The sequence below is a fragment of the Tursiops truncatus genome, chromosome 8 (assembly GCF_011762595.2).
Source record: "Tursiops truncatus isolate mTurTru1 chromosome 8, mTurTru1.mat.Y, whole genome shotgun sequence".
NCBI classification, from domain to species: Eukaryota; Metazoa; Chordata; class Mammalia; order Artiodactyla; family Delphinidae; genus Tursiops; species Tursiops truncatus.
In genome coordinates, this window is record NC_047041.1 from 40205534 (window position 1) to 40230216 (window position 24683).

Genomic DNA, 24683 nt, shown 5'->3' on the forward strand with positions numbered 1-24683 from the left:
GGGGACTTGTCATTTGGGCTGGCACCGGCTCTGCTGGGTAAGACTGGCCACAAGATGTGAGTTCTCACAGAACATAAAAATGCAGGGGGTCCTTGGGTGTGTGTGTGTGTGTTTCTGTTTATCCTTCATAAATTCATTTATTTATTTTTTTATTGGGGTATGGCTGTTTTACAAGGTTGTGTTAGTTTCTGCTGTACAGCGAAGTGAATCAGCTATATGTATACATATATTCCCTCTTTTTTGGATTACTCAGCAATTAAAAGGAACGAAATTGGGTCATTTGTAGAGATGTGGATGGACCTAGAGTCTGTCATACAGAGTGAAGTAAGTCAGAAAGAGAAAAACAAATGTCTTATATTAACGCATATATGTGGAATCTAGGGACACTTGTTTAAAAAATGTTAACAAATGACTTATTTACAAAACAGAAACAGACTCACAGAGAAAACAAACTTATGGTTACCAAAGGGGGAGGCATTAACAGATACACACTACTATATATAAAATAAACAACAAGGACCTACTGTATAGCACAGGGAACTATATTCAATATTTTGTAATAACCTGTAATGGAAAAGAATATATATATATATATATATATATATATATATATATATATATCTGAGTCACTTTGCTGTACACACCTGAAACTAACATAATATTGTAAATCAACTATACTTCAATTACAAAAAAGAGTGAAGAAGTTCAGTGCAGCCACAGCAGAACATTAAACCAACGTGGGGCCCTTCTAAACACGGGGCCCTGTACAGTTGCAAAGGCTGCACACTGATAAAGCTGGCCCCATTGCTGAGATTGCCTTCTGTGATCCCTCAGAAGTTGCAGCTCATCAGGGTATAACTCTTTCAAGCATCTATGGCTTGGCACTTTGCTAACTGGGATAGTCAATAAATTTACTTATGTATTAATAAATTTATTAATTTATTTTATAAATAAATTAATCCATCAACCACGTACTCAAAACTCCATCTCTATTGGGGCACAGAACTTCTATGCTGAACTGCTACTCAGCAGTAACACTAAAAATGTTTCCTGGGTGGGTTGTTGACTCTGACCATTGGATCAATTCATTCATCCATCCAATAAATATTCACAGGACTTCTGCCATATGGTAGGCACTGGAGATACAAAGAAGAGGGTCACAGTATCTCTACCCTCAAATGTCTCCTATTTCTCAGGAGACAAACATGTATATAGCTGATTGTTGGAGAGAGGTGGCCAGGGGAAGTTTCCCAGAGATGGAAACAACTGAATTGAACCATGAAGGAAAGACAGGAGTTGTCAGGAGTACCAAAGTGGGAAAGTGACAAGAAGAAAGGGCATTTCGGGTGATGTGAACATATGTGAAGTTAAGAAAGATGAAATTGCAAGGGGCACTCAGAGAAGGGTTAAGGGATCAGTATTGCAAAATTACACATTTAGAAGGGCAGGTGTTGAAGCTGTCTGTTTTTGGAGCTGCTAGCAAATTACCAGAGCTGTTATAAGCAATTATAGCTACAGTAAATGAAAAACTGTGCAGAAGTTAATGGATAAATTAGCAGAGAGAGAAGAAGGAAGATTGGAAGGGGTGAGAGGGAGAGGGTGTGTGGGTGGGAAGTGCTATGTACTATGGGAGAAGTTATTCCAAGAGCTCCCCACTGTTGATGGACAACATAATTGCCCCCATCAAGGAGGCTTCACACGGTGAAATGATAGCACGTATCCTGCAGCAAAGCTGATAAGCACACTCCACTGACTCTCAACATCCCCTGCAGAGGCACCGAACCAAAGCTGGGGTCCTTGGATTCTGCACAAAATGCACAGGGGTGATTAGAAATTCCTCCAGACAGCTAGCGCTCCCTTAAACCCATCCTGTGTACTGCTGTGTGTTGGATCAGGATCGATTCAAAGGAGCAGCTCAGAAGGCTGTTACCAACCTGTGGCATCTATGGATGAGACAGCGTGTGAACGTGTGAATTCACGGGAATGAGTCACAGAGGTCAACTCTAAGAAATCAGAATTCCCTGCCTATAGGTGACCACTGAAACAGTTCACTAAGATACTCCTTTCTGAAAGGAATGTGCCGTTTTATTTGGTAACTATTGTTTTGACCTCCCCCTGCTTGGACGATTTTAAAAAGAGTAATAATAATAACTTATATGTGTCCAATGCAAAGACTCCTAAACCAGGCAAGACATCACAGTCAACTATAGAAAAAAATGTACGTCCAGACCCATCTCAGACTTCCTGAATCAGATTTTGGAGATGGAGCCCTGGCCTGTATGTTTATTTTTAAAAACTCCCAAGGGGATTCTGGTGTACAGCCAGGGTTGACAACCAATTTGTCTCATTTTTCTCGGTTATTTTATCTCTGCTGCTGGATTCTGGATTTGGGAGGGGGCAGTTCCTAGTGCCCTAATCAACTGAAGGCATCCTATTTTCTTGGGCATAGGGGAGGTCAGTCCATTCCCAAATTAAGCCCCGTGTGACAGAAATATTATCTCCAATGACTGGAGAGGGGAATTTTCAGCCTCTGAGATTTCTACACAAGGGAGCCCAGGCTCTGTGTGTAAAAACACTTGAGAAAGGAATCCACATATGTTCTAGACATGACGTTAGGGGATTTAGGTGGAATGTCTACTTCTCCCAACAACTTGGCAGTTCAGCAGACATGTATCGAGCATGTACTGGGTGGCTGGTGCCTTGCCTGCACTGGTGACTGGGCTGGTATGCCAGCCCACTAGGAGCTCACAGTCTGGAGAGAAAACAAGTAATTAATATCTCATCTTTCCAGGGAGGAAGAGGAGTTCAAAGGGGTTGGGGAACTTATTTAAGGCCAGACAGTTAGTAAGGGTTGGAACTGGGATATTTAATCTGGTCTCATCCCAAAGCCCCTTTGTGATTCCCAAAGTGACAGGACAATGTGACGCAGAGGTGATGGGGTGTCACAGTCTGCCACGTAGCTGCATGTAGTGCAGCAGACGTCCTGATGCTGGTGGAAGGTAAAGAATTCGGGGAGGGTTTTATGGCGCCCTGGAGCTCTTTACTCAGGACTACTACCCATTTTACAGACGCCTTGGGAGGGGGCACGAAGCCTTTTTGAACTTCAGTTTCTCCACCTGTCAGTGGGAGTATCAAGGTCTGCCCTAGCCGTAGCAAGATTACATGTGTAAGGGTTTGGGGCTCTTTGGAGAAAGGCTTTGAGCATGAGGTTATCTTTTTTGATATCTACAACAGGCAAAGGGCTTTGGCTACAATGTGCTCCAGAGAACAGCTCATGTCTCTGTCTTTAGGGGGATTATTTAGTTTTTACAAACATTTTAACAGTTTCTCAGCTGCCTTCAAAGATTTAATACTTCAGAAAATAGCAGGGCTTGAAAGTTAAGAGAATAAATCATAAGAGTTCTTAAAAAAAAAGAAAATAGCAGGGCTTTGGGGAAGGAAAAGAAACATATTAAATCACTGATTTATGCAGCTTAGAGGTAATAATTTCTAAGGCGTTAAGGAAAGACATAGAATACATGATACTTAAGAGCACACAGGCTGACATCAGAATTGAATCCTTCTCAAAACATCTTCTGGAATATATATATTTATATATGTATAACTGAACCACTTTGCTGTACACCTGAAACTAACATAACATTGTAAATCAACTATATTTCAATAAAATTTTTTTTTAATTTTAAAAATAAAATAAAATTTTCATTTCTGTCAGAAGAATTGATGAAGCTATTAAGGGCTTCCCTGGTGGCGCAGTGGTTGGGAGTCCACCTGCCGATGCAGGGGACATGGGTTCGTGCCCTGGTCTGGGAAGATCCCACATACCGCGGAGCGGCTGGGCCCGTGAGCCATGGCCGCTGAGCCTGCGCGTCCGGAGCCTGTGCTCCGCAACGGGAGAGGCCACAACAGTGAGAGGCCCGCGAATTGCAAAAAAAAAAAAAAAAAAAACTATTAAAATATTAAAAAAAAACAAACCCCACAACATCTTCTGGTAGAAATGACTAGAGAACAGAAAAGAGGATTGAACTGAGGTGTCAGGGTACCCTCCTTTTAGATCCAGCTCTGCCACTAATGAAGTCATCTTGGGTAAGTCTCTATCTCTGAGCCCCAGTTCCCTCCTCAGAAAAAGAAGGGCTTTGACTGGATTTAGTCTCAGGTCCTTCCCAGCATAACACCCCAAGATCTATAAGGACTATGATGCACAGAAGGAGTAGGCCTAGTGCCCCAGGGAGAATCCATGAACCCAGGAGAACAGCAGCAAAGAGCAGCCAACAGCTGTTACGTCATCACTCACCCTGCCCACGTCATGGCAGCCGTGTTCTCAGCTTTGCTGAGCCGCTTCTCCTGGAGGCAAGGCCCTGTTTTGATTGCCCCTGACCCACGGGAGCCCTTCTTCCCTCTGGGTAAAGCCTGTGAAAGGATAATGGCTATGGTGGGGAATTCTTAAGGATTCGTGGGTAGAATTCAGGAGGTCCATGAACTTGCACTAGTGTATTAGTTCTCTATTGCTCTATGCCAAACTACCCCAGAACTTAGCAGCATGAAACAACAAATATTTAGTACCTCATCGTTTCTGTGGGGCAGGAATGGCTTAGCTGGATCCTGGTTTCTCATGAGGCTTCAGTCAAGCTGTTGGGCAGGGCTGCAGTTTCATCTGAAGGTTCCAGTGGAGGCAGGCGTGGGGTCCACTTTCAAGCTCACTCATGCAATCGTTGGTGGTCCCCAGTCCCTTGTCATGTGGGCCCCTCACAGGGCTGCCTCACCATATCCTAGCTCTCTTCCCCAGAATGAGCGATGCAAGAGAGAGTCAGAGGGACTGCTTTGCCCAGAATTGTGTCCCCCACCAAATCCGAATGTTGAAGAGCTAACCCCTAATGTGACTGTATATAGAGATAGGGCTTTTAGGAGATATTAAGGTTCAAAAGGTCATAAGGGTGGGGTCCTAACCCAACAAGATTGGTGGCCTATAAGAAGAGGAAGGCAGAGAGAGCTCTTTCCCTCTCTGCGCACACCAAGGAAAGGTCACGTGAGCGCCCAGTGAGAAGGCAGCCACCTATGAGCCAGGAACTGACCATGCTGGCACGCTGAGCTGACATCCAGCCTCCAGAACTGAGAACATTAGTTTCTGCTGTTTAAGCCCCTCAGTCTATGGTATTTTGTTATGGCAGCCCAAGCAGACTAATACAGAGAGCATGCCCAAGAGGGAAGTCACAGTCTTTCTGTAAGCTAATCTCAGACGTGATATCAGCCATCACTTCTACCATATTCTATTCATTAGAAGTGAGTCAGGAGTCAGCACGTCCAGCGGACTCTCAAGGAAAGAGACGGGAAGACCAAGAGGTAGGGGGGTGGTCGTTGGAGGCCATCTTAGAAGCTGCCTACCGCCGAGGGAAAAATTTACATCTTTATTTTCAGTAACCTCTAACTGGATTTAGCACAACATTCAATGGTAAATGTTGGCAACTGATCACAGTAGTATGGGCAGCAGCTGTGCTTCTGTAACCAACAGAAATCACAACTATTTTCATAATTTATAGTTGTGGCACATACCCCCCCTGCTTACCACTACTCCAAAATATAAAAGTTATGAGATCTACTGTGTTAGATCTTATTTAATGTATTAAGGCAGAAATCCATATTACTATATAACAAGTTTAAAAAATATTTGGACCCCATTTCTTCTGTAACTTTTTGTATTTTATTTTATGAATTGTAAAACATTATCCTGAGACACGATCTGTAGGTGTCACCAAACTGTTAAAGTACTGGTGGCACAAAAAGTTTAGGAATTCCTAAGCAAGTGGCTCTCCAAGTGCGGTCCTGGGACAGCAGCATTAATATCCCCTGGAAATTAGTCCGATTTCCAACAAGCTCTCAGGTGATACTCTTGGTCCAGGGACCACTTTTTGAGAACCACTGCCCTTGACTAAAATATAACTGTTGATATCTATTAACCAAGCCTCCTTTGGTGCCACTAACTAGTTTTTCTTTCAGGGCAAGTTAACCCTTCAGAGTTTATTCATATGTTAAATAGAACAATAACAAAAATATCTGCCAACCTGCAGAAGTTGTCGTGAGAAGAGGAAATAATATATCTGCAGTACTTGGCACGGTGCCTGGTATATAGTAGAAGCTCACAAAGTAAATGTTATTAGTCGTATTATGATTTTTGTCATTTAAAATTCTTACCAAGCCCCAGTCTTGCCTTTCGGGGCTTAAGAGTAGGAGAGAAGAGATATGCAAGCAGTTCCATGTAAGGAAAATCTTGAGATGCTGCTGGAGATTAGAGCAGGATATCCAGCTGCAAAGAGGGCAGATGTGGCTCAATGTAGTTCCCTCATTTCTAGTCACTCTTGGCTGAGCCTCTCACTCACCCTTCAAGGTTGGCAAAGCAAGCACTACACTTGTCCTTCTAACATTATACTCATAAAAGAGGAAACAGTCTGAGGGAGACCAGTTACTAGCTGAAGGTCATGAAGCTTGCACACGGCACAGGGCACTAATCATCCAGGGCTTTCCACACACCCTTGTGGCCTCTTGAACTCTGGTTACTCGGAGATGTGTCCCTGAAGGACATTTAGGGATTAACCCCATGATATGCAGGGTCTAGAGGAGGCCAGGGGTGCTGGCTCAGCTGAGGTATGAGGCTGCCAAGAAGCTATCTACTTGGGAAGTCCTAAAAGAGAAAAATGGCAGGCCACCTGCATGCCTCCATTGTGGGATACATGGGTACCTCCAACTTCCTTCACAGACTCCACAGACTGACACTTCTTTCTGCCCCACACAGCTGGGTGCCAAAGGCTATGGAAAAGGAATGCTTCAGAATTTATCTCTTTTGTCAGGTGTGACATTTTTCTTTTGCTTTTGGGGCCCAGTGTAAAGGTAACATATTCAGCTAAGTCCTTCCAAGAGTACATGCTGAATGGATATTTGTTTTCCTCCATGAGACTAGAAGGTGATGATGAAAGATTTAAAATCAAACTCCATTACAGGGACCTCTGTGAGACCAGAAGGGTGACGAGGGAATATTTAAAATCTAACACCATCCCAGGAGTTGACGCTTTGGCCATCATATCTGAAGGTAAGGGAGAGCTCCAGTAGACAAATGTTTCTGACTCTGACAGACTGGTCTGAATGACCCTCCCTCAGACTTCATCCCAGGACGATGCAGGAAACAGCCAGCCCAGAGCGCTCGACCCACATGCTTTTCTGTCATCCTTCCAGCATTTTGTGGTGCACTTGCACTTAACTCATCTCTTAGCTGTTCTTCCTGAGTCTTTTTTCACGGCTCAACAAGTGGCAGCCACACAAGGCTAGGAATGTGTCAGAAGAGGCAAGAAACAATTGGAGAGATCCATTTAAAGTGGTTTGGTCAGAAAGATCTCTATTTAATAACCCTCAGTGGTTATTTTCGTGAACATTCCTCTCAGGTAAATAATTTCCTGCTCTTTCATGAGGAGCTACACGCTCAGAGCAAATGATGTTCTGAGATACTGGGTCAGCCCTTCATTCTAACAAGATCCATTCTCTGGAAAACCAAGTTCATTCCAGCTTCTGCCCCATGAGAGCACGCTTGGAGTCATGATGCCATCTATCTCCCTCGTGAAATATGCAGAAAATGAATCCCCAAATGGACTGCAAGCTTACATTACTACAGTGAATGACAGTTCAAAATTAAGGACGCTGAGGGCTGCTGGAAAACAAACACTTGGGTAAAAATGGAAAAGTTCTGGGAATTCCCTGGTGGTCCAGAGGTTGGGACTCCGCACTTCCTGGTTGGGGAGCTAGGATCCCACAGGCTACACGACGCAGTCAGAAAATAAAAATGGAAAAGTTCTGTCAAGAGGTACGTGTTCTCTGTTTCTTTCCTGTTCTCTGTTAATATGAAGATCTAACTATTAACTTTAGAGGGAAAAGCATCATTCTGGAAGACTCTGAGAGAGAACTTCTCATCTTTTCAATTTATGTAATTCACTTTACTGGTTGGGTCTGTTCATTTCTATAACCCAGCACCTACAGAGCCCTCAGTGGGTGAGGAACTTCTCTTCCCCACTTCTTTGTGACTCCCTCTCATGTTGCCTTTAACCCCTGAAACTAGCTCCCTTCCCTCACCTCAGAGCGTCCAGCCCAGCTGCCGCCACGTTAGTCTCCTCTTACCACATGGAGATGTCTGAGGGTGGATGTGTGCCTCCTAACTGGGTTATCCTCAGCATCTCCCTCTTAGTTTCTTCCTTTGAGTGTCAGTTGTTTTTTTTTCTTTTTGCCCCTCTCCTTCCTTTGATTTCTAAGGTCAAGTGGTCTCTCCAAACTGCTGAGGCTCACCCTCCCTACTCATATGAGTAATGCTACCCTCTCCAGTCTCTTTGGGATCTGCTGGGGCAGTTGTCCTTTCCTGCTTTCATCATTGTGGCAGAGACAACAAGTGCTCACCAAATACCCCATGGCCTCTCCTAAATTCCCCAGCCTCTTCTGACTACTTCTGGGCAAGGGAAAGTGACAGTGATGTGGGTCTCTCCCAGGCTGAGTTAGCTAAAAGCCTGTGTGCCTCCTTCATCCCTCTCCTCTCCTGCTGCAGTGACTTTGGGCACCAAAGGTCAAGAAGATCCTGTTGACAGGATGGAGGGACCAGATCTCCACGTCACTGAATGGACTCATGCTAACCTGCACTTCAGGGCAAGAAATAAACTTTTGCTGGACTAAGCCACTGAGATTTTTAAAAAGTTACCTCAGTCTCGTCAAGCCTATCTTGGCTGATACAATCCTCACCTCTTTCTTTCTCTTTTGCTACTGGATCGTTCCCCTCTTCTTGACCCAAGTTCAAGCCCCCACCCTTTTTTTTTTTAACATCTTTATTGGAGTATAATTGCTTTACAATGGTCTGTTAGTTTCTGTTATATAACAGAGTGAATCAGCTATACATATACATATATCCCCATATCTCCTGCCCCTTGCGTCTCCCTCCCTCCCACCCTCCCTATCTCACCCCTCTAGATGGTCACAAAGCACCAAGCTAATCTCCCTGTGCTATGCGGCTGCTTCCCACTAGCTATCTATTTTACATTTGGCAGTGTATGTATGTTCATTCCACTCTCTCACTTCGTGCCAGCTTACCCTTCCCCCTTCCCATGTCCTCAAATCCATTCTCTAGTAGGTCTGCATCTTTATTCCCATCTTGCCCTTAGGTTCTTCATGAAGATTTCTTTTTTTTTTAGATTCCATATATATGTGTTAACATATGGTATTTTTCTCTTTCTGACTTACTTCACTCTGTATGACAGTCTCTAAGTCCACCCACCTCACTACAAATAACTCAATTTAGTTCCTTTTTATGGCTGAGTAATAGTCCATTGTATATATGTGCCACATCTTCCTTATCCATTCATCTGTCAATGGACACTTAGGTTGCTTCTATGTCCTGGCTATTGTAAATAGAGCTGCAATGAACATTGCGGTACATGACTCTTTTTGAATTGTGGTTTTCTCAGGGTATATGCCCAGTAGTGGGATTGCTGGGTGGTATGGTAGTTCTATTTTTAGTTTTTTAAGGAACGTCCATACTGTTCTCCATAGCGGCTGTATCAAATGACATTCCCACCCACAGTGCAAGAGGGTTCCCTTTTCTCCACACCCTCTCCAGCATTTATTGTTTGTAGATTTTTGATGATGGCCATTCTGACCAGTGTGAGGTGATACCTCTTTGTAGTTTTGTTTTGCATTTCTCTGATGATTAGTGATGTTGAGCATCCTTTCATGTGTTTGTTGGCAATCTGTATATCTTCTTTGGAGAAATGTCTATTTAGGTCATCTGCCCATTTTTGTATTGGGCTGTTTTTTTGATATTGAGCTGCATGAGCTGCTTGTATATTTTGGAGATTAATCCTTTGTCAGTTGCTTCATTTGCAAATATTTTCTCCCATTCTAGGGGTTGTCTTTTCATCTTGTTTATGGTTTTCTTTGCTGTGCAAAAGCTATTAAGTTTCATTAGGTCCCATTTGTTTATTTTTGTTTTTATGTTCATTTCTCTAGGAATTGGGTCAAAAAGGATCTTGCTGTGATTTACATTGTAGAGTGTTTTGCCTATGTTTTCCCCTAAGAGTTTTTTTTTTTTTTTTTTTTTTTTTTTTTTTGTGGTACGTGGGCCTCTCACTGTTGTGGCCTCTCCCGCTGCGGAGCACAGGCTCCGGACACGCAGGCTCAGCAGCCATGGCTCACGGGCCCAGCCGCTCCACGGCATGTGGGATCTTCCTGGACCAGGGCACGAACCCACGTCCCCTGCATTGGCAGGTGGACTCTCAACCACTGCACCACCAGGGAAGCCCTGAGAGTTTTATAGTGCCTGGCCTTACATTTAGCTCTTTATTCCATTTTGAGTTTATTTTTGTGTATGGTGTTAGGGAGTGTTCTAAGTTCTTTCTTTTACATGCAGCTGTCCAGTTTTCCCAACACTAATTATTGAGGAGGCTGTCTTTTCTCCATTGTATATTCTTGCCTCCTTTATCAAAAATAAGGTGACCATATAAGCGTGGATTTATCTCTGGGATTTCTATCCTGTTCTGTTGATCTATATTTCTGTTTTTGTGCCAGTACCATACTGTCTTGATTACTGTAGCTTTGTAGTATAGTCTGAAGTCAGGGAGCCTGATTCCTCCAGCTCTGTTTTTCCTTCTCAAGATAGCTTTGGCTATTGGGGGTCTTTTGTGTTTCCATACAAATTGTGAAATTTCTTGTTCTACTTCTTTGAAAAATTCCATTGGTAGTTTGATAGGGATTGCATTGAATCTGTAGATTGCTTTGGGTAGTATAGTCATTTTCACAATGTTGATTCTTCCAATCCAAGGACATGGTATATCTCACCATCTGTTTGTATCATCTTTCATTTCTTTCATCAGTGTCTTATAGTTTTCTGAATACACGTCTTTTGTCTCCCTAGGTAGGTTTATTCCTAGGTATTTTATTTTTTTCATTGCAACGGTAAATGGGAGTGTTTCCTTAATTTCTCTTTTAGATTTTTCATCATTAGTGTATAGGAGATTTCTGTGCATTAATTTTATATCCTGCTACTTTACCAAATTCATTGATTAGCGCTAGTAGTCTTCTGGTAGCATCTTTAGGATTCTCTATGTATAGTATCATGTCCTCTGCAAACACTGACAGCTTTACTTCTTCTCTTCTGATCTGGATTCCTTTTATTTCTTTTTCTTCTCTGATGGCTGTGGCTAAAACTTGAAATACTATATTGAATGACAGTGGTGACAGTGGGCAACCTTGTCTTGTTCCTGATCTTAGTGGAAATGGTTTCAGTTTTTCACCATTGAGAATGATGTTAGCTGTGTGTTTGTCATATATGGCCTTTATTATGTTGAGGTAAGTTCCCTCTATGCTTACTTCTGGCGGGTTTTTATCATAAATGTGTGTTGAATTTTGTTGAAAGCTTTTTCTGCATCTGTTGCAATGATCATATGGTTTTTATCCTTCAATTTATTAATATGGTATATCACATTGATTGATTTGCGTGTATTGAAGAATCCTTTCTGGGATTATTCATGGGATAAACCACACTTGATTGTGGTGTGTGGTCCTTTAAATGTGCTGTTGGATTCTATTTGCTAGTATTTTGTTGAGGATTTTTGCATCTATGTTCATCAGTGATATTGGCCTGTAGTTTTCTTTTTTTGTGACATCTTTGTCTCGTTTTGGTATCAGGGTGATGGTGGCCTTGTAGAATGAGGTTGGGAGTGTTCCTCCCTCTGCTATATTTTGGAAGAGTTTGAGAAGGATAGGTGTTAGCTATTCTCTAAATGTTTGATATAATTCGTCTGTGAAGCCATCTGGTCCTGTGCTTGTGTATGTGATTGGTCTGTTTATATTTTCTATTTCTTCCTGGTTCAGTCTTGGAAGGTTGTGCTTTTCTAAGAACTTGTCAATTTCTTCCAGGTTGTCCATTTTACTGGCATATAGTTGCTTATAGTAAACTCTCATGACCCTTTGTATTTCTGCAATATCAGTTGTTACTTCTCCTTTTCCATTTCTAATTCTATTGATTTCAGTCTTTTTTTTTCTTGATGAGTGTGGCTAATTGTTTACCAATTTTGTTTATCTTCTCAGAGAAGCAGGTTTTAGTTTTATTGATCTTTGCTATTGTTTCCTTCATTCTTTTTTCATTTTTTCTGATCTGATCTTTATGATTTCTTTCGTCTGCTAACTTTGGTGTCTTTTTGTTCTTCTTTCCCTAATTGCTTTAGGTGTAAAGTTAGGTTGTTTATTTGAGATGTTTCTTGTTTCTTGAGGTAGGATTATATTGCTATAAACTTCCTGCTTAGAACTGCTTTTGCTGCATCCCATAGGTTTTGGTTCATTGTGTTTTCATTATCATTTGTTTCTAGGATTTTTTTGATTTCCTCAGTTATCTCTTGGCTATTTCATAGTGTATTGTTTAGCCTCCATGTGTTTGTATTATGTACAGATTTTTTCCTGTAATTGATATCTAGTATCAAAGCATTGTGGTCAGAAAAGATACTTGATATGATTTCAATTTTCTTACATTTACCACACTTGATTTGTGACCTGAGATATGATCTATCCTGGAGAATGCTCCATGAGTACTTGAGAAGAAAGTGTATTCTGTTTTTTTTGGATGGAATGTCCTATAAATATCAATTAAGTCCATCTTGTTTAATGTATCATTTAAAGCTTGTGTTTCCCTATTTATTTTCGTTTTGGAAGATCTGTCCATTGGTGAAAGTGGGGTGTTAAAGTCCCCTACTATGAGTGTATTACTGTCGATTTCTGCTTTTATGGCTGTTAGCATTTGCCTATGTATTGAGGTGCTCCTATGTTGGGTGCATAAATATTTACAATTGTTATATCTTCTTCTTGGATTGTCCATTGATCATTAAGTAGTGTCCTTCTTTGTCTCCTGTAATAGTCTTTGTTTTAAAGTCTGTTTTGTCTGATATGATAATTGCTACTCCAGCTTTCTTTTGATTTCCATATGCATGGAATATCTTTTACACCCCCTCACTTTCACTCTGTATGTGTCCCTAGGTCTGAAGTGGGTCTCTTGTAGACAGCATATATATGGGTCTTGTTTTTGTATCCATTCAGCCAGTCTATGTCTTTTGGTTGGAGCATTTAACCCATTTATATTTAAGGTTATTATCGATATCTATGTTCCTATTATCATTTTCTTAATTGTCTTGGGTTTTTTATTGTAGGTCTTCTCGTTCTCTTGAGTTTCCTGCCTAGAGAAGTTCCTTTAGCATTTGTTGCAAAGCTGGTTTGGTGGTGCTGAATTCTGTTAGGTTTTGCTTGTCTGTAAAGGTTTTAATTTCTCCGTGGAATCTGAATAAGATCCTTGCTGGGTAGAGTAATCTTGGTTGTAGGCTTTCATCACTTTAAATATGTCCTGCCACTCCCTTCTGGCTTGCAGAGTTTCTGCTGAAAGATCAGCTGTTAACCTTATGGGGATCCCCTTGTATGTTATTTGTTGTTTTTCCCTTGCTGCTTTTAATATTTGTTTTTTGTATTTAATTTTTGATAGTTTGATTAATATGTGTCTTGGTATGTTTCACCTTGAATTTACCCTGTATGGGACTCTCAGCATTTTCTCGACTTGATTGACTATTTGCTTTCCCATATTAGGGAAGTTTTCGACTATAATATCTTCAAATATTTTCTCAGTCCCTTTCTTTTTCTCTTCTCTTTCGGACCCCTATAATTCAAATGTTGGTGTGTTTCATGTTGTCCCAGAGGTCTTTGAGACTGTCCTCAATTCTTTTCATTCTTTTTTCTTTTTTCTGCTCTGCAGTAGTTATTTCCACTATTTTATCTTCCAGGTCACTTCTCCGTTTTTCTGCCTCAGTTATTCTGCTATTGATCCCTTCTAGAGAATAATTTCATTTATTGTGTTATTCACCATTGTTTGTTTGCTCTTTAGTTCTTCTAGGTCCTTTTTAAATGTTTCTTGTATTTTCTCCATTCTATTTCCAAGATTTTGGATCATCTTTACTATCATTACTCTGAATTCTTTTTCATGTAGACTGCCTATTTCCTCTTCATTTGTTTGGTCTGGTGGGATTTTACTTTACTACTTCATCTTCCGTGTGTTTCCCTGTATTCTCATTTTGCTTATATTACTGTGTTTGGGGTCTCCTTTTCACAGGCTGCCGGTTCATAGTTCCCATTGTTTTTGATGTCTGCCCCCAGTGGCTAAGGTTGGTTCAGTGGGTTGTGTAGGCTTCTTGGTGGAGGGGAGTAGTGCCTATTTTCTGGTGGATGAGGTTGCATATTGGGTTTCTGGTGGGCAGGACCTCGTCCAGTGGTGTATTTTGGGGTGTCTGTCACCTTATTATGATTTTAGGCAACCTCTCTGCTAATGGGTGGGGTTGTGTTCCTGTCTTGCTAGTTATTTGGCATAGGGTGTCCAGCACTGTAGTTTGCTCATGGTTGAGTGGAGCTGAGTCTTAGCATTGAGGTGGAGATCTCTAGGAGAGCTTTCACAGTTTGATATTACGTGGAGCTGGGAGAGCTCTGGTGGACCAATGTCCTGAACTTGGCTCTCCGACCTCAGAAGCACAGGCCTGATACCTGGCCAGAGCACCAAGACCCTGTGAGCCACATGGCTCAGAAGAAAAGGGAGGAAAAAAGAATGAAAGAAAGAAAAGAAAAGAAAAGAAAGTAATTAAAAAAAATATTAAAAATTAATTTAAAAAAAAAGAAAAGAAAGAAAGAAGAGTCCAACCAAATGACAAAACAAATCCATCAGTGATAACAAGTGCTAAAAACTATACTTAAAAAAATAAAAATAAAAGTAAACAGACAGACAGAACCCTAGGACAAATGGTAAAAGCAAAGGTATACAGACAAAATCACTTGAGGAAGCATACACATACACACTCACAGAAAGAGAAAAAGGAAAAAAAAAAGAAAGAAATATATATCATTGCTCCCAAGGTCCAGCGCCTCAATTTTGGGATGATTCATTGTCTATACAGGTATTCCAGAGATGCAGGGTACATCAAGTTGATTGTGGAGATTTAATCTGCTGCTCCTGAGGCTGCTGGGAGAGATTTCCCTTTCTCTTCTTTGTTCGCACAGCTCCTGGGGTTCAGGTTTGGATTGGCCCCGCCTCTGTGTGTAGGTCGCCTGAGGGTGTCTGTTCTTCACTTAGGTAGGACAGGGTTAAAGTAGCAGCTGATTCGGGGGCTCTGGCTCACTCAGGCTGGGGGGAGGGAGGGGTGCGGAATGCGGGGCGAGCCTGCGGCAGCAGAGGCCAGCATGATGTTGCACCAGCCTGAGGCGCGCCGTGTGTTCTCCCGGGGAAGTTGTCCCTGGATCCCGGGACCCTGGCAGTGGCAGGCTGCACAGGCTCCCAGGAGGGCAGGTGTGGATAGTGACCTGTGCTCGCACACAGGCTTCTTGGTGGCTGCAGCAGCAGCCTTAGCATTTCATGCCCCTCTCTTGTGTCCGCCCTGGTAGTCATGGCTCACGTCTGTCTCTGGAGCTCGTTTAGGTGGTGCTCTGAATCCCCTCTCCTCAGGCACCCCAAAACAATGGTCTCTTGCCTCTTCCGCAGTTCCAGACCTTTTCCTGGACTCCCTCCCGGCTAGCTGTGGCGTACTAGCCCCCTTCAGGCTGTTTTGACACAGCCAACCCCAGTCCTCTCCCTGGGATCTGACCTCTGAAGCCCAAGCCTCAGCTCCCAGCGCCCGCCCGTCCCAGCGGGTGAGCAGACAAGCCTCTCGGGCTGGTGAGGGCTGGTCGGCACCGATCCTCTGTGTGGGAATCTCTCCACTTTGCTCTCTGCATCCCTGTTGCTGTGCTCTCCTCCGTGGCTCCGAAGCTTCCCCCCTGTCACCCCCCATCTCTGCCAGTGAAGGGGCTTCCTAGTGTGTGGAAACCATTCCTCCTTCACAGCTTCCTCCCACTGGTGCAGGTCCCGTCCCTATTCTTTTGTCTGTTTTTTCTTTTGCCCTAACCAGGTACGTGGGGAGTTTCTTGCCTTTTGGGAGGTCTGAGGTCTTCTGCCAGCGTTCAGTAGGTGTTCTGTAGGAGTTGTTCCACATGTAGATGTATTTCTGGTGTATGTGTGGGGAGGAAGGTGATTGCCTCGCCTTACTCTTCTGACATCTTGAAGGTCTCTGAAAAGCCCCAACCCTTAAAACCCAACTTAAATGCTACTGCCACTTTGTGAATCCTTCCTGAATTGTCCCACTTGAAAATTCATTGCTCATGTTTTCATGTTCCCACAGGGACCTGTGCTAGCATTTTACATGTATTGACTAATCGTTACAAAATCCCTATTTTTTCTGGAGAAAATCATAATTCCAAAAGATACATGCACCCCAATGTTCATTGCAGCACTATTTACAAAGCCAGGACATGGAAGCAACCTAAATGTCCATTGAGAGACGAATGGACAAAAAGATATTGTACATATATACAATGGAATATTACTTAGCCACAAATAAGAATGAAATAATGTCATTAGCAGCAACATGGATGGACCTAGAAATTATCATACTAAGTGAAGTAAGTCAGACAGAGAAAGACAAATATCATATGATATTGCTTATATGTGGAATCTAAAAGAATGGTACAAATGAACTTATTTACAAAACAGAAACAGACTCACAGACTTTGAAAACAAACTTATGATTACCAAAGGGGAAACATGGGGGGAGGGATAAATTAGGAGTCTGGGATTAACATATACACACTACTATATATAAAACAGATAATCAACAAAGACCTACTGTATAGTGTAGGGAACTCTACTCAATATTCTGTCATAACCTATATGGGAAAAAATCTGCAAAAGAATGAATATAGGTATATGTATAACTGAATCACTTTACTGTACACCTGAAACTAACACAACATTGTAAATCAACTGTAGTCCAATATAAAATAGAAATTAAATTTAAAAATAAGCAAAATTCCTACTTTTACAGATGCAACTCTCTTATAACATTGATTCCATTTTTCTTTGAATGTTCTTTTGTGCTTGCCTGTTTCCCACTATGACTGTAAACCGCTCAAAGGCAAAGCCTCCCTACTCTGTCATGATTAACAAACTTATTATCTTTATTCCTGACTTTTTCCTGAAGGACTGTACTTTAATTCCCAATGTGTCTCCAGTTTTTCATCCTTCTACACCAGGTCCTGCTTCAGGCCACCTAAGCTATTTCTGTGCAAACAGCACCTGCACCTGGTGCACGAGTTTGAGTTCTTGTCTAGCCTGTCCATTGTGCCTTCAATCCAGTCAGTACCAAAATCGACAGATTTCACATGTAAAATCTCTCTCTCCTCTGCCCCTTCCTTTTATTTATTTATTTGGCTGTGCCGGGTCTTAGTTGCGGCATGCGGTATCTTTGTTGCCGTGTGTAGGATCTTCATTGCAGCATGCGGGATCTTTAGTTACGGCATGTGAACTCTTAGTTGTGGCATGGGGGATCTAGTTCCCTGACCAGGTATCAATCCTGGGCCCCCTGCATTGGGAGCATGGAGTCTTAGCCACTCGACCACCAGGGAAGTCCCTGCTTCTTCCTTTTAAATCCCAAAGCTACTACTCGAATTTTGGCCCCTGTGATCTTTCTTGATACTCTCCTAGAAGATTTCCTAATACCCATGTTAGATGCTCCTATCAGATTAGCATTTCCCAAACCCAGAACTGATGAATTTCTTTTCTCCAAAGTGCTCAGTGGTTCTTTTCTATCTATTGGTTTAAGCACACAATTCCTGGTCTTTGTGAACCACCACAATCAGGCCCAGATGCCTTCTCTCATCTCACTGCCTTCTCTCTGTCCTTGACCATGTGATGACCTCCCAACTATTTAATTGGGTCCAGAGTTTCCCAGCTTTGCAACTTCATCCTCCTGGTTCCTGTTTTCCTGAAGGCCTTTCTCCCTCCGCCTGTTGAATCCCATTCATTCTGCGAGCTATGCCTTTTATTCAAGGTCTATGTGTTGCTGATTCATGCCCTTCACTACTGCATAGAACCTGGGCCTGTCACTGCACATTCCTTGTATAGTTCCTTCCAGAATGCCTGCTACGTAGCTACTCACTAAATATCAGTTATATTGAATGGAAAATAAATGTAATGAATGTTACAAGCTTCCAAGTTTCTCCAAAATCCCTGAAAGAAGTTCTAAACTTTGTAGGAAATATTTTACAGGAAAGGTGTGAGTTGCTCATTAGAACATTTCCTTGCTTTATGTCCCTGATCCATAAGAGGAAAAATATGTCCTCTTGAATCTCAAATATCTGGACATTCGCCTCTCAATAAATCATGGTCTCTGGCATATTTTCCAGTGCAAGTTTACATTTTATTTCCATGTCACTTTGCCTAAAATGGTCACAGATTTTAGCTCCAATTTTCACCTCTGCATATTCCATTTGCTAGCTTAAAAAACCCTCAAAATTGAGAACCTGGACACAATTCCTGTCTTAAGAGGTACGGTAAATAGTAAAATATTAACCCCAAAGAGGTGGTGCAAAAAAAAGTCTCCTAATCTTTACTGAAAGTATTAAATTTTTGTAAATGTTAGGTCTTAAAGTCATGTCATTATTTCATGGGATTGAGGATGTTTCCATTTTACAGGAAAACTAAGAATTTAACGCTGAAATCTAGACAGTTGCCATGCTATTTCTTAGAACTCATAAATTGGGTGCTAAAATGGTCTTGTCTTCCTCTGTTTTTATTTTATTCCTGACCTAGGCAGTTGGTTCATTGTGAATAATGAATTTGGCATAGGAAAAGAGTTGTTTGGCTAAAAGTAATAATATTTTTTAAAATTAGGAAACCAGGATATGAAAGGTTAGCAAGTCACTGTAAGCATTTTGAATTTACGAAGCAATGGAATCGGATTTCAGATTAATATATCTTTGTCTTTTCTCTGCGGTTTATAGTGACTTAGTATATACTGCAGCCAAATGCTGTTGAAATCGTTTGTAACTTTAGGTAAAGGAATATGCTTAACAAAAGAAGTTTCATGGACCAAATAGCCCTGTCATTTTTACAAATGGAACCAATGTTCTTCACTAGGGTCAGAAACCAGTTAGACCACTTGGATGGATCTCAAAGGAATGATGCTGAGTGAAAAAGGCCATTTTCAAAAGGTGACAAACTACACGATTCCATTTAAATAACATTTGTGAAATAACAAAATTATAGATACGGAGATTAGTGGTTGCCAGGGGTTAGAAACTGGGAAGGAAGTGTGCGGAGGAGGTGGGTGTGGTGGTTACATGAAGCTTCACAGGTGATAAAGCTGCAAAGAACCACAACCACACACAACCACACACAACCACACCCACACACACCCACCCACACACACACACAACCACACACACACAACCACACACACACAACCACACACACAACCACACACACAACCACACACATAACCACACACACACAACCACAAACACACACACACAACCACACACAACCACACACACACACATGCACCTGCGCCAAAATCTGAGTGTACTACAGTTATGCAAGATGGTATCATTGGGAGAAAGGGTTGGGTGAAAAGTACATGCCACCTCCTGTACATTTTTGTTTTTGGCAACTTCCTGTGAACCTATGATTATTTCAAAATTAGAAGTTCTTTAAAAGTCAGACATTTCCTTGTCACTTTAGAGAGGGGCCTATGAAGTCAGGTGGTAACATAAGGAAGTGAGGTGGCTGGGGATTGGGAGGGTGAGAACTGGCTGGTATCAAGGAGGCAGCTGCTACTAGGCTCCTACCATGGTGGGACTGTGCACCTGGAATTGCTGAGTCTTCTGAGTGCTGTTTTTAGAAAATGCCAGAAATTGAAAATTCAAATCAGTATCTCTTGACTTTTATTGACAATTAGTTAATTCAAACTTTTTGGAACACTGTATGTAAGCCAAACTCAAGATACTGGAGGGCTGGATTCAGTCTTAACGATTCATGTGCAAACTCAGCTTCAGGCCAGAGGCTGAGTTTGGCCACCAGATGATTCGCCCACTCCACACACTGGTCATCTCAGTATGCAGCTCAACGCTCCTCTGTGCTGCCTTACAGAAGACGGAGAAATGGGGAATCAGGCTGCTAATGAAAATGGCATGAGCCCCCAGTCACTGACACCCGGGACTCTGGAGAATGCGGGTTTGACTCTGGAATCCCCCTGCAGGCTCTGACCTAGACCTTCACACCCACCTCCTCAGCATGGTGCCTGGAAATAGCAGGTGCTCAGCTTGCCTTTTCAGAGGTGTTCATTTGTTCTTTCCCGACTGTCTTAGTTTTTACTTTTTTAAAGCTAAATGAATTCTACAAAAACTGAGAATATGACCCAGAATCTGGTATCCTATGCTCTGGTTTTCCGGAAGCGAATACAATAGCCTGGTGAACACATCTTATATGAGCAGCACTCATAACTCCGTGTCTGTTTGAAGCTCTGAGCGTAAGCTAATTTTTTGCTAATTAGTGCAAATGAGCAGAGGGAGGTGCCGATAAGGTCGTTATTCTGGGTTTGGTCTTTGAAAGACTTTATCATCTCCGTCCTGCTAATGCCCAGAGTCTGGTCAACCCTTCTTCTCCAACTGCCAACCCGGACAGCTGACTCAGAAGAAGTGAGAAGGACGGAGCTAACTGCATACCCTCCAGCACAACCACATCTGTGAGTCCATAACTTCTCCCCACCTCCACTGTCTGAAACATCATGTGCACTGATCAGACTCCCTCTGTGTTCTGTACAATCTCTAGTACATGGAGCATACCCAGTTCCTTTAGGAAGGAGGTGAGTAGAAAAACTCCAATTTTTTAAAATTGAAATTTTAGTTTAAATTAAAACATTTTTGATCTTAAAATTTCATCTCTGGCCCAAATACACATTCTCAGAGTCAAATTTAAATTATTAATGATTCATTTGCAAGATTTCTGTCCTCTTTTCCCCAAAAGTCTGCTATCAAGAGTCCACAGAATGTTTTCCAATTCTCATTTAAAAAAGAGTATTTGTAAGTATTACATAATTATAAATCAATAAAAGAGTCTTTTCTGGAGTTCCCTGGTGGTCCAGTGGTTAGGACTCGGCGCTTTCACTGCCAAGGGCCCGGGTTTGATCCCTGGTCGGGGAACTAAGATCCCATAAGCCACGTGGCACAGCCAAAATGAAAAGAGTCTTTTCCTGTTTATCTTTTTTTTTTTTTAACCAAGCTTTACAATATGCAGATTTTTAAAGGGTTGGTTCTCAGCCTCAGAAATTATGCTAATGAGGTAAGAACAATAATTCATAGTGTAGCCACTAATTTCTCTAAGGGGAAATATGCAGAGACCCTGGGCTCTACATTTGTTTTCAACTAATTATCATGTATTTACTTTTCCATTAGTCCAATAATTTTTCTTTCAATTCAGAATTAAGCAATAAGACCCTGAATTATATAAAGGCCTGTTTAGCATAACAGACACACCCCATCATCCCCCAGTCCCCTGATTTACAGCTCTTAAAATGCACAACCAAGAGGCTGTCTATATGCCCTTTCGTATTTAGATTCCATCATGCAGTCACCTCAATAACTTATGCATTCTCAGAAGGACTACCTAGCAATTAACTCCGATCTTTTCTAACTCACCATCTCATTATGTAAAGTGGATTGGAACACAAACTTTATTAGCAACTTTCAATTCTAATTCCTTCTTATCGCCCACACCCACACCCCTCCTAGTAATGTCAGTTTATATGAGCAAAATACTCTGGAAAACGGCAGTTAAAAAAAGTCCACATTGGACTGGCAGCACATTTCGTAATTGGTCTTTGCACTATGGGGTACCACCATAAATCGAGATTGCCGTATTTCAGCTAAAGCATGGGATGCAATTCTTTATAGAAATGGAAATGAATTCTCCCTGCCACACAACACAGCATTTTAACTATGTTCAGGAGGAATGGGCAAGTAAGAAAGCTATTATTTTTATGCTAAAGGTTAAAAAAAGTGCAAACCCCAAGATCTTTGTTAAAAGGTAAAGGAATTCATAGTATCGCTTCTTCAAATCCTAGAAAGAGGCGGGAAGATGCCTTGCAGAGTTCTCTTGTGCATATGAAGTGTGTCAGTGGAAGAGCTGAAATGTGGTTTAATGTACTTGTTTTCATGGTAAGGAGCCAGGGTGGGCTGATGAAACTAAAGGACAGGTAGCACCTGAAGATGTGTCAGATGTACAAACAGGGAGGCATCCCATCAGTGCAGCTGACTTACCGACATCGGGATCTACTGCTTGAACTCTGGTCAACAGAGCCTTAGTGGCTGTGTTCTCATAGACACAGGCGTTATAGTGGTCGGACGAAAACACTGGGGGGTTATCGTTCACATCCTCCAGGATCAGATGGACGTCAGACTGGCAGAACCTGCCACCCCCGTCGGTGGCCCTGGCGATGAGGCTGTATGCAGGGACCCTCTCCCGGTCCAACAGAGCCAAAGTTTTTAACTCACCTGTGAAAATAAATGACGTAGCTTTTCAAAAACTGTCTTTCTTTGAAGAGCAGAGAATCAATTATTGTACGTACAGAATCCCCAGTACAGGAAGGATCGCTGACATCTGGCTCCAGTGCGTCATGCTTTGAAAAATCGAGCAAGTTCAATTTTTTTAAGCATCAGGGAAAAAGTGATGGGATTCTGGACGCAACAAAAAACCAACTGTACGACCTTCAGATGAATTAATCCCACTGTGAAGCCTCTTGTTTCAGGGATTCCTTCTCTTGGCAGCATGGAGAAGCTCCACACCTCTTTAAACATCTCAAGAACTGCTCTGGAGATCGGCCTTGTTTCTGGATTTTCTCCAGAAAAAAAGCATGAAAAATGGACCAGTATCCTTAGTTCTCTAACGGTCAATCAGGTCCATGATTTGTAAACTCAGAAGGGGCAGTCTGTCTCCTTCCAGATATTTAACATTTTTTTTTACCCCATCTTTTAGAGAAAAACAGTCGAAACGGGCTGGCTTTAGCAGAAAGAGGTCATGAAGGAGTCCTACTGTGCCAGGCGAACCCCACTTGCTGGAGAGTGGTAGGGCCCGTGGCTGTTGGGGAAGGATTCCAGTGGGGGCTTATCTGAGAAGCTTAAAGCAGCATCTCTTTGGCAACCAACATGGAGGGAGGTTATGTCTGTATTTTAATCACTCAGATAGCTTTACTGGTCCTGAGTGTCAGCCCCTGTGGGGATTTTGTTATTCTTGCTACCTAAATTTCAATGGATGAGGGCAATAAGCACAATGACAGAGCTGAATAAATACTGCTTGGTGAAAAGTAGGACTCATGAAATATTATTATGTACTCTTAACAAAATCAGTAGAAGTCACTGGGACGAAGCCATCTATACTTATAAAGCTGTCCCTCCTATGGCTTCCTGACTGCAGCCAGTTCTCAAATCTAGCCTGGATCATTCTCCCCTTCTCCAAAACACCCAGGGGTTTTTCAGTTGGGCATTCAAGACCCTCCAAAATCTGACCTAAAGTTGTTTTTCCACCACTTTTCTCACGAGCCATTCTGTGGCTCCTCTGACCAGTGACAGTGTTGTACACAGCTTTCCCTGGATGTGCCGTGCTCTCTGCCCACGCTGCCCCCGTGACCGGCAGTGTCCTGCTTTAGCTCCTAGAATCCTGGCTCATTTCAAATGCCAGCTCTGCTTTAAAAGTTTCTCCTTCCCTCTTATCAGAATATTAGCTACTTCTTCCTCTGTGCCCAGATATATCTCTCCTGATATCTCTCCCGGGCACTCATTCTCTCTTTCACTATTATTGTTGTTATTTCTGTTATTATTAGTATTGACTTACAGCTCTGTCTTCTCCACTGGGTTACAATATCCCTTGGGGATGCTTTGTTTGGTTCATCTTGGAATCGAACACAAATATCCCATAAAGTACTTTTAGGTCTAGTAGTTAATAAATGTTACCTATTCAATAAAAAATTGCCAGGCCTCTTTAGCCAAGTAGCATATTGTTATGTAGCTAAGCCCTTCCCAGTTAAGATGCGCCAGACATGGGAGAGAGCTAGGGAGGAACTAATACCTTCTGGAGACTCAGAAATTAGTTGTTGTTCATTATGATGAACACAACACTGGAAATATGCAAATCATTCAATCTTTACACTTCATTGAAAAATTGTCAAGGGATGGGCCATCCAATACACAACACTGAGATAATTTACCTCCATAGAAAATGCCTTTTCCATTATCTATGGCCTTCAATGCGGGCATCTGCCTTTGGGGTACATAACCTTTCACCTTATAAATTTTACCTCAATATGTAAGCAAGTCTGAGGACTCATAGCTTTGGAGAAACTAGACAGGAATGATGAATAAAAACCAGACAAGGGCTTCCCAGGTGGCGCAGTGGTTGAGGGTCCGCCTGCCGATGCAGGGTACACGGGTTCATGCCCCGATCCGGGAAGATCCCACATGCTGTGGAGCGGCTGGGCCCGTGAGCCATGGCCGCTGAGCCTGAGCGTCCGGAGCCTGTGCTCCGCAACGGGAGAGGCCACAACAGTGAGAGGCCCGCGTACCGCAAAAAAAAAAAAAACAAACAGACAAGTATGTTAATAAGCATCCCTATGGATGTAAACCATAGGGATGTAAACATAGGGATGTTTCATCCTTATGGATGAAATCCCCAAAAGGGATTTCAACAGGGCAAAACTCTCCTTACTATGCACTGCTGTCTGGTT

The 24683-nt window shown here is 42.2% G+C and overlaps 1 protein-coding gene across 2 annotated transcripts in view; it reads right to left on the reverse strand.

Moving 5' to 3' along the window:
• The window catches only part of FAT3 (FAT atypical cadherin 3), a 560923-nt gene that overhangs the window by 66978 nt on the left and 469262 nt on the right, over positions 1 to 24683 (reverse strand). For both annotated transcript variants that reach the window (XM_073808321.1, XM_033862147.2), the window contains exon 12: positions 22225 to 22458. In XM_073808321.1, coding sequence (XP_073664422.1) covers positions 22225 to 22458 — 234 coding nt within the window. The remainder of the gene's footprint in view (positions 1 to 22224; positions 22459 to 24683) is intronic.